This window comes from Balaenoptera borealis, assembly GCF_965194805.1.
Source record: "Balaenoptera borealis genome assembly, chromosome: 20".
NCBI classification, from domain to species: Eukaryota; Metazoa; Chordata; class Mammalia; order Artiodactyla; family Balaenopteridae; genus Balaenoptera; species Balaenoptera borealis.
In genome coordinates this window covers 13,540,403-13,551,314 of record NC_138879.1, presented here as the reverse complement: position 1 = coordinate 13,551,314, position 10,912 = coordinate 13,540,403, and the positions used below count along the sequence as shown (strand labels likewise).

Genomic DNA, 10,912 nt, shown 5'->3' with positions numbered 1-10,912 from the left:
CCTGGCCAACAATGTGAATGCCCTTCATGCCACCGAATTCTACACTTAAAAAATAGTTAAGGACTTCCCTGGTGGCTCAGTAGTTAAGAATCCGCCTGCCAATTCAGGGGACACGGGTTCGATCCCTGGTCTGGGAAGATCCCACATGCCGTGGGGCAACTAAGCACGTGTGCCACAACTACTGAGCCCACGTGCCACAACTACTGAAGCCCGTGCACCTAGAGCCCGTGCTCCGCAACGAGAAGCCACCTCAATGAGAAGCCCACGCACCACACGAAAAGTAGCAACTAGAGAAAGCCCACGTGCAGCAACGAAGACCCAACACAGCCAAAAATAAATAAATAAATAAAAATAAAATTAAATAAAAGTTAAAAATAATAAGTTTAAGAAAAATAGTTAAGGGGACTTCCCTGGCGGTCCAGACTCTACACTTCCCCTGCAGGGGGCAAGGGTTCGATCCCTGGTCAGGGAACTAAGATCCCGCATGCTGCGCAGTGTGGGAAAAAAACCAAAAAGTTAAGATGGCAATTTTATGTGATATGTTTTACCATAATTTTTTAAAAATTATTTTAAAAAACTGACCTGAATGTACACATCCAATTAAGTGTGGTCCCTTCAAATAGTTCATTTTAGGGCATTACATGTTTATTTCCATAGTGTTGACACAGAGCAAAACATCTCTGAATCTCCGAGGTAGAATTTAAGACAGGTTTGTTTGGATTTTTTTCATTGTTTTGAACATTCCTGATAATGGTAAATGTCTTTGGAGGACAATTTTTAATTTTGAAAAAAGCCTTTTATAGCTCCATTTTCGGAATAATAATCTTATCAAGTTAAAAATTTTATTTTAGCCCACGTGAGGTGTGACTCTACAGGAGCAATATGAATTTGTGCATGTGGTTTGTAAACTGCCTGTGAGGCAATGCTAGTAAAGGTGAGACACAAGTTTCCAAGGAGCCGCCATCTCAGCAGGAAGGGAAAGTACACAGTGCTGACTAATACATTTTGATCATTTTTCATACCCTCCAGTTTGCTTACCTCCATGTGAAGAGGTTTAAGTTTTCAACGAAATGTGCCAGAAACATGGTGTCACTTGTCTGTTCCCATTGTTATTTCCAGATACTAATTTTGAGAAACCTGCAGCTGCTTATCAGCGAACATCTCGGCTAAAGATGTCTATGAAAGCCAAAGGCTGTCACTGCCATTAAAAGGAATAATTTCTGAAAGTGTAGGGGTGGTTCTCTTTTTAGAGCATGAACTACAAAACTTCTTTTCAAAGAGGAGTATGATTCATTTATCAAAGTTAAACTGAGGGATGTCACTTGGTTTAAAACTTGAGTAAAATTGATTGTTCAGTAGGAGATAAAACTTATGGACCGCTCTGTTAGCTTAATTGGAACAGAAGAACTCCCTTCCCCCAATTATTTCCTTTGATAATCCTGAACAAGTTATTTAATCTTTAAGGGGTGTGTGTGTGTGTGTGTGTGTGTGTGTGTGTGTGTGTGTGTGTGTATTGGGATAGAACTAAATAATCTCTAATGCTCCTTCCAGCTTTGGGATTCTAGGGAAGGCAGAATTGAGAAAGCAGAGAGCCTGGGCTCGGAAGTCTGACCAGCATGGGCATGAAGCCAGGTCTACCATTGACTAGCCATGCAAGCACCTGTGAACCACATCTGTAAAACGGGACGATAATATCCAACTCACAGGACCATTACAAGGACTAAATAAACAAGAAAGCGCTGGACAAATGTAATTTCTCTTTGCCTCCTTCGCACGCGGAATGAGACTGCTTGCCATCCAAGCATACAAAACAGAAACTGAATTGTTAAAACTCTTACTTTCCAAGCAGGTTTCATGGGATGCGTCGCCGAGGCACATAGTACTATTTTATTATGTACAGAAAAGCAATGTGAGGACTCCCCTGGTGGCGCAGTGATTAAGAATCCACCTGCCAATGCAGGGGACACGGGTTCGAGCCCTGGTCTGGGAAGATCCCACATGCCGCAGAACAACTAAGCCCGTGCGCCACAACTACTGAGCCTGCGCTCTAGAGCCTGCAAGCCACAACTACAGAGCCTGCGTGCCACAACTACTGAAGCCCGTGCGCCTAGAGCCAGTGCTCCGCAGCAAGAGAAGCCACCGCAGTGAGAAGCCCGTGCACCGCAGCCCCTGCTCGCTGCAACTAGAGAAAACCTGCGCACAGCAACAAAGACCCAAAGCAGCCAAAAATAAATAATAAATAAATAAATTTATTTTTAAAAAAAGAGAGAGAGAATCAGGGCAAGCAACTTTCACAATTTGTGTAAGACACAAAGACAGAGATGGCTCAGGTCAGCAAAATGAACAGTGTAACCCTGCACTTCCTAGGGGACTATTCAGTCCTCCACGATACCTTTCAGGAAGCGTGGGCACAGTATTCATTAAAAGGTCCTACACCATTTCTATAAACGGTCTATGCCAGTTGGAAACACTCTTGCCAGAGAGTCAAGAGATAAGTGAAACTTGGTCATTTTAAGAATAAATAAATAAATAAATAAATAAATAAATAAATAAATAAATCCCACCACGACGGTTAAAACTAGAAAATTTTGGAGAGTTTTGGGGAACTCCAACTAATCCAGCCAATAAGACCTAATGCATTTGAAGGCATCAATCACTTACTTATATTAGCATCCAAGTTCATGGTGACTTCTCTATCCCCAGCTGATAAATTTTCTTCTGAATAAATACACAGATCAGTTAATTGGGGTATAAAAATACACAAACTAATGCTCAGAAACACCTGGATCTGACCTTAATACGGCAAATAGAATCAGACCTAAATGGTGTGTGTATGTGTGTGTAGGTGACATGGGACAGGAGCAGTCTTTGGAGATTAGTTGCTTAGATTAGGTGCTTAAACAACATTATTACAGGTTGTCATCAAATTACATTTGTTTGGCCAATCTTACTTCTCTAGGTGATTCATTCTGGGAAAGAAACAACACCCTAAAGATTGTCAGATTAATTCTAAAGAAATTAAAGGATGATTATGTTTTTTCTTTGCTTGGGAACAACAGGAATTCTAGAAGGCCGTGCTTCACCCAAACTTAAAAGAAGCAAAAAAAAAAAAAAGAAAGATCAAAAAAAAGTGAAGAACCATTGGATAAATCTGATCAAGAACTTACATTAGCTACTTGTTTAGGTGGATGAGTCGACTTTCACTAAAGTCTAAAAAGGAGTTTTAAGAGCCGGCCCCTTTGTCAGAGTGCTGGGAAATGAAAGAATGACTCACTTTATGCTTGATGTCAAAATCTTGGTGAGCTCTGGCTTTCGTGTTTCTAAATCAACAAACAGCATTGTATAATGTTGCTCAGGCCATAAGCCAGGAAGTGGCCAGTGACCCTAGACTCCTTTCTCTGTCACGGGTAAAGCTAGTGGCCAAGACAGCGTGTCCTGGGCACAGGGGGGTTCCTTCTAACTCTGTGTCATCCTGGGAGACTTGCCCAGCCTAATGCGGCATGATTTTGCCATCCTAGACAGAGACTATTGACACACAGTTTAAATAGTCATTTAGCCTATTTTATAATGAAGCCTGTGATGGAAAGTCTCAAGGACATCTGCCAGAGATGAATAAAGCAGAGGACTCAACTCTCATGTAGAACCATCTCCTCCAGAACACATATTCCAGGATTCATTCTGCCAACACATCCTTTCCCACTCAATGTGCAGAGAAAGCAGAGGACTGCACCTGGAACCACAGCCAGAAAGGTCACCAGGTACTTACTGTTCCTTCCGTTAATGATGGCTGGTGCCAGCCTCTGTCCCCAATTAGGGGTGGGGAGGGGGGCTGTTCCTGAGGATAGTGAAATCTGTCAATGAATGTCTCCTCCCCCTCCGCCCGGTATCCTAAAGCCCTGTAGCTGTTCAAGTTGTGATTACGTTTTTGCCCCTAAGTATCAAATTCTGACCTAAATTGTGGTCATTCTAGTCCAAATCTGGCAATTTTTTTTTTTTTTTTTCCCACACTGCTACAGAAGGGGACAACCTCCTTTGAAAAGCTGTCTAAATTCAGGACAATCAGAGTCATCTTCTTGATAACAGAGAACATAACTTTTCAGTGTTCGTACTCCTAATTCAATTTCCGTGCTTTCTGTCAATGGCTCTCTCTCTGAACACAGATGTCTATTCTGCTGGAAAAATCCATAGATACTTCTTTAAAAAAAAAAAAAAAAACAGCTTTATTGAGATGTATTTTACATACCAACTCAATGGTTTTTAATATATTTACACAGAGCTGTGCAACCATCACCATAATCTATTTTAAGATGGCAAGGAAACTTCTCCAATGTTCTCTGGACTGTAAGCTCTAAGAGGGCAGGGATCGTGTCTGCCTTGTTTGCTGCTCCATCCCTGGCACCAGGTCTAGCACCTGGCACAGAGTAAGAGTTCAGTAAGCATTTGTGATAAACACTTTCATGCTGCCCCAGGGCCAGCCTGAACCTTCCAGATCCCTAAGTTTCCTAGATACGAGAAATAACTACTTCTTTCCTCCAACAGAAACTTTCAATTCAGCTAATCTCCCTATGGTAGGCAGAATGATCCCTGAGGTTCCCAGTGTGCACACCCTGTATATGTACAATTCCTTCACCTTGAATGGGGGTGGGTCTAATCAGACCATTCTTTTTGAAAAAGAGTAGAGGTCAGAGACAAGAAGTCAGAGGTTCAAAGTTGCAGCAAATGCTCTCCTGTTGGCCTTGAAGGGGCAAACGGCCACATTGTGGTGAGGGCCACATGGCAGGAAATAGCAGGTGGCCTCTAAGAGCTGGCCCCTAGCTGATGGCCAGCAAGAAAGGGGGGACTCAGTCCTACAGCCACAAGGAACTGAATTCTGCCAACAACCACGTGAACTTGGAAGAGTACTCCAAGCTCCAGAAGAACATGCAGCTTGATTTCAACCCTGTGAGACCCTGAGCAGAGAATCCAGCCACACGGACTTCTGGTCCACAGAGACTGTGAGATAATAAATGGGTATTGTTTGAAGCTGCTAAGTTTGGGAAAATTTATTATATAACAATAGATATTGAATATACTTCTCAGGAATCTGGAGGAAGGCAGACTGATAACATTAACTCCCAGGAATGAATGGCCTCAAACTTCTCAGAGGTACTGCTGTGGAATTTTAAAATGAGGAGATTTTTAATAAAAAAGAATCTCTAGTTTGCAAAATTTCAAGAGGTATAAAGCTTAAGTGAAAAACTTAAACAGTGTGAAGGAAAACACCTAGGGTCAGCTTTCCTAAAAGGTTCCTATTTTTCTCAGCTTCTTCTCATCCATTCATTCAGCAAGCATTTACTGTGTGCCAGACCCAAGGTTTAAGCACTAGAGCTGCCCTATCCAATACGGCAGCCACCAGCCACATGTGACCCTTGAGCACTGCAAAGGGGCCAATGGGAATTGAAATGTGCTAGCACAGGGAACTCTGCTCAATATTCTGTAATAACCTAAAAGAAAACAATTTGAAAAAGATACATGTATATGTATAACTGAATCACTTTGCTGTACATCTGAAACTAACACAACATTGTTAACTATGCGCCAATAGAAAAAAAATTAATTAATTAAAAAAAAAAGAAATGTGCTGCAAATGGAAAATACACACTGGATTTCAAAGACTTCGTATGAAAGAAAAATAAGTTAAAAGATCTTGTTAGTATTTTCTTATGTGGATTACACGTTGAAAAGATAGTGATGGAGGTGGATGACTAACAAGTAAACAAATAAGTACAGATTAAGATAAATGCAAAAGGGGGGAGGGATAAATTGGGAGACTGGGATTGACATATAAGCACTACTATATATAAAACAGATAGCTAATAAGAACCTACTGTATAGCACAGGGAACTCTACTCAGTACTCTGTAATGACCTATATGGGAATAGAATCTTAAAGAGAGTGGCTATATGTATATGTATAACTGAGTCACTTTGCTGTAAAGCAGAAACTAACACACCATTGTAAATCAACTATACTCCAATAAAAAATTTTTAAAAGATAAATGCTATGAAGGAAATAAGTGCAAAGACAGAGAATAATAGGGGAAAACTATTTTATATGGAGTGGTCAGGAAAGATGTCTCTGAGAGGTAACATATCCACTTATAAACCTGCAAGACTGCTATTAACTCTCAAGTTTTAACACATGACAGCACCAGGGGCTGCGGAGCTTGAGAGGACTGACAAAGGCAGTTGGTCAGCTGCAGGGCTATCACGTTGCACCATTCCCATTGGGTTCCATGTAAATGGCGCCCCCTGGAGGTGTGCACCCCTGAGATTCTGTTTGTATGAATTGCTTATAAGTTTTCATAAGATACTTTTTTCAAACTTTACATTTTCCAGATACAATTTGTTTTCCAGTTTTAATAGTTATAAGACACTTCAACTTCATCTGCCACGTAGCCTACAAAAAAATCTCCACTTGGGAATACAACAAAATTCCTGATTTCAAGCATGAGACACAGAGGGCAGGCAGTTGGCAGTCTGCAATCTGAAATTCTTTTTCTCGGCTCCCAGCGAGCTGAATTTGCTAAAGATTTGTAAAACCTTCCTGACTTCTTGCTACAGATCAGCTGGTTTCTGTATTTGTCTTCTTCTATGAACAGAGGCAGACATGTTTGCTAGTTTTCAAAAAAGTTTTCAGAGTTACTTGACCATACAGACCTCCAGGCAACAGAAAGCAGGCCAGAATCCACAGAGGCCAGCCAGGGCACCTGCACCCTCACGCAGGCCGCCAAAGCAATGAACCTTGACGTACTTTTCCAGTAATCGCTGCCCCTGAAAAACACACTTACTGCCTGTCACTGTGCACACACTTTTATATTTAAAAAAACAAAACAAAACATCTTTGTGAACCCTCTGCCCTACACACACACACATACACACACACACACACACACACTTCCCTGATTGACACTCTGGGGCAAGGAAGAGATCTTAAAGAGGTTAAGTGTTGAAAATAGATTATTTTTTTTAAAAAACTACCTATAAAAAATAGTATTCTCCATTCACCAAAATGAGAGCCTTTCTGAAAGGAAGATGCCTCACTTTCCCTGAATATCAGTTATACTCAATCAGATACAGTGTTTTGAAGTTGATTTTTAAGAGCCTTGGGAATTCGCCCCCTGCCTTTGTAATGAAAAGCAAAAGTTAATTACTACCCACTTTTAACTAGGCTTTTGTTAACAATAGTGTTGTGGGTTTTTTTTTTCCCCCAAGGCCTAGAATCTGTTTCACGTGACAGGCATTCACACCCAAATCACAGGGAAAATGCAGTGTCCTTTCTCCACAAAGTCACTTTCACTGACCCGCCAGGAAGCCAGCATCTGCTCCTTGTTGTCTGTTCTATTAGTGGTGAAAGGTTTGCACTGATCCATTAACCCGCCCCCCACTTCCCGGGTGCCCCTCACGACCAAAAAGGGAGCTTTGGGAGACAGCTGGGCAGCAATGAGCAACATTGTTCCTTGATGACTGTGAAACAGGCCAGAGAAGCTACCGGGATCACCCAGAAATCACTCACAACCCCAGCTGTGAGTGGCGGAGAGTTGTCCCTCGCAACTAAGCTAACAATTAGGAAAAAAAAAAAGTCAAAATAGTGCTCATTCTTAAAAAACAAAATTCCAAAATTATGTTTATGAGGAACCCTGGAGAAGGTCTGAGATTAATCCAAGGAGTCTTTCTCCTTTACATTCAAGGATATCACTTTGTACAGAAAACAAAGTGTTGATGAAAATATCAAACTTAAAACTTCTTTCCTGGCCTTCCCTGGTGGCGCAGTGGTTAAGAATCTGCCTGCCAATGCAGGTGACATGGGTTCGAGCTCTGGTCCAGGAAGATCCCACATGCCACGGAGCAACTAAGCCTGTGCGCCACAACTACTGAGCCTGCACTCTAGAGCCTGCGAGCCACAACGACTGAGCCCGCGAGCCACAACTACTGAAGCCCGCGCGCCTAGAGCCTGTGCTCCTCAACAAGAGAAGCCACCACAATGAGAAGCTCCTGCACCACAGTGAAGAGTAGCCCCCGCTCGCCACAACTAGAGAAAGCCCACGTGCAGCGACGAAGACCCAACGCAGCCAGAAGTAAATAAACAAATAAGTAAGTAAATAAATGGTTTTAATAAAAATAAAAAAAAAAAGAATCCACCTGCCAATGCAGGGGACACACAGGTTGGAGCCCTGGTCCGGGAACATCCCACATGCCTCGGAGCAACTAGCCTGTGCGCCACAACTACTGAGCCTGTGCTCTAGAGCCCGCGAGCCACAACTACTGAGCCCGCGAGCCACAACTACTGAAGCCCACATGCCTAGAGCCCGTGCTTCTCAACAAGAGAAGCCACCGCAATGAGAAGCCCGCACACCGCAACGTAGAGTAGCCCCCACTCGCCGCAACTAGAGAAAGCCTGCGCGCAGTAGCAAAGACCCAATGCAGCCAAATAATAAATAAATAAATTTATATATTAAAAAAAAAACCTCTTTCCTTAAAGAATTTCTACCCCAATAGGTTTGCAGATGCATTTCACGAAAATGCTTTAAAACGGAGCAAAAAGGAGCACCGTTGGGCATTTTGGCATCTTCATTTATGTCATTCCAGAGACGGCATCACCCCGATCCCAAACCTGTTCTCAGAAATGTGCGCAAGAAAATTCTCTGGGGACTCGGGGGAGCCTGGATAAAGTGTGCTGGCTCCCTGCCAGGACGAAGAATAAAATAATATTCTGTTAAAAAGTTGGGGGTTTTTTTCTTTTCTCTCTCTTTCTTCTTTTCTTGGAGGGGAGTGTTTCTGTTTTTCATTGTGCATCAAATCCCTGAAGATCACAAGTAAATCCCAGACATTAATGTTGATGCAGTCAGAACAGGAAGTATTAAACACCAAAGCAAGCAATGAAGTTGAAAAGATTCCCACCTTAGATCATACTGGGCTGTGCTCAGCTCTTGGAAGATGCTTATCTTACTGATAAGCACCTGTCAGGGAGGCATGATCAGACTGTGCTCCGTGGAGTCCTGAAGATGCAGTTTGGGATCAGGATGCTGGAACCAGTGGCAGCACCAAGGAGTGGCTTCGGAGGGAAGGGCCTTGAACTCCACCATAATCTGCACTGAGCCACACATCCAAAAGCTACCCCCCAAAAAAATACAATCGAAGGAAAACCAGTGGACTTGTTATACAAAAGCAGCTTCAAAGAGAGGCCCCTGGCCACCTTTAGTGGCAGCTGACAACCCCTAAAATTCCCCTAGGAAGACAAGGTCAGAGTCTCCAACCCACCTTCCAACTAGAGACTGATTTAGTCTCCTGCTTTGCACATTCGGCTTAGGGATATTTCCTTCCAACAAAGAATCCCAGCAAAAGAGCTTTTCTCCGGGTTCTGGCCTAGACCTTGCCTTTGGCTATGAGATGGGCAACTAACTGCACCTTCTATAGCTCTAGTCTTCTCCTCCACAAAATGAAATGGTTCAACTCTAGACCACCTCTAATGGCCCTTCCAAGTCTAAAATTCTAGAATCTATATCACCAAATGTTTCAAATGAAGACAATGACAACTGTCTCTTCATAGGCAACTATTGGCCCCCAGGGACCTTTGCTGTTTAGAACTTTCCAATGGGCTTATATTTAGTTCAGAGACAACAACATTGAAAATAAATGAGGAGACTATTCCAGTGAAGTGGGGTTTTTTTTAATTAAAATAAATCCATGGGATGTTACTTATAATTCTTTACTCTAATATGAATGTCTAAAAAACAAAACACCAACACTGATCTAGACTGTAATTCAGCTTTACTTGCTTTATCTCCCAGAGCTGTTCTTCTTTCCTGGAACTAAGGAATATTTTATGAGTTAAAATAAGGCGAGAAAAATAGTAGAAACTAGCACACTCTATACCAATTCAAAAGGTCTTTGATTTTTCATTTAGTTGATAGTGCTGACTTTATCTGTTTTCAAGATTTTTTTTTTTTTTTCTGGATTAAACATGAGTAACGGGCAAGAAGCAGAGTAAGGAGAAACAAATACTAATGGTTTTACCATGGCTCTGGTTCTGGCTTGGCTATTAACTAGTTGTGTGGCCTGGTGCACATTACTTAACCTTTCTGAATCTCTGTTCACTCATCTGCAAAATGTGGATAACACACCAGTCTCCCTTACACTCCCCTCCAAGAAGAGTTAAACTAGATAAAACCAGGGAAAAAGGATGGACATACAGTGTTGGTCCTTTTGATGACTCTCCAAAACAAGGGCATTTGTCTCATTTTTAAAAGTATGGACTTTGCTACTAATTAACTGTAGTTGTCAGAACAGGGACAAATCCTAGAAGTTTCATGTAGGTTGAATCAGGCCCAAAGCAAATCAACAGTTGTAGCAAAAGTGAGGTTTCTAAAAGTCTACCGAAGTTGATGGTAATTGTCTTCTTTGAAGATAATTGCTTCCCAGTTTTCAGTGTTAAGGTTGGGAGGACACAGTGCTAAGGTGGAGGGTGGATTGTGGGGTTCACTACCAATCAGACCCTAGGGGTCTAACCTCTGGCAAGCTGGGCCTCGTGTCCTCATCCATCATCTGATTTGGTTAATCTGAATCCTTCCGCTTTGAAACCCTCCTCAATTTAAACTGCCCCACTGCTTCACGAACAAAGAAGAAAACTACTTCGGAATATGACCTTACAGACACTGGATCATGCTTTGGTCCAAATGAATGACACATTAATTAAGTTATAATTATACATTGTATTACAAGCCGAGTCTCATTTCATTTGCCAATCAAGAAAGGAAGGGCCTCCACCTATACCACTCAAATATGATTACTTCACCCCAAAGTTGTAGTTATTTCAGTGCAAAAAAAAAAGTGGAGAAAGAGCCGTGCCTGAGGGTTCAAGAAAGCCTGAGAAG

The 10,912-nt window shown here is 42.1% G+C and overlaps 1 protein-coding gene across 10 annotated transcripts in view; it reads right to left on the bottom strand.

Moving 5' to 3' along the window:
* The window catches only part of PITPNC1 (phosphatidylinositol transfer protein cytoplasmic 1), a 266,448-nt gene that overhangs the window by 245,153 nt on the left and 10,383 nt on the right, over window positions 1–10,912 (bottom strand). Inside the window, exon 2 of one of the 10 annotated variants that reach the window (XM_082373728.1) lies at window positions 9,693–9,850. The exons of 8 other annotated variants lie outside the window; for them this stretch is intronic. In XM_082373728.1, the coding sequence (XP_082229854.1) occupies window positions 9,819–9,850 (32 nt within the window). In that variant the 3' untranslated portion in view covers window positions 9,693–9,818. One more of the 10 variants, XM_082373726.1, reaches the window with a different exon arrangement.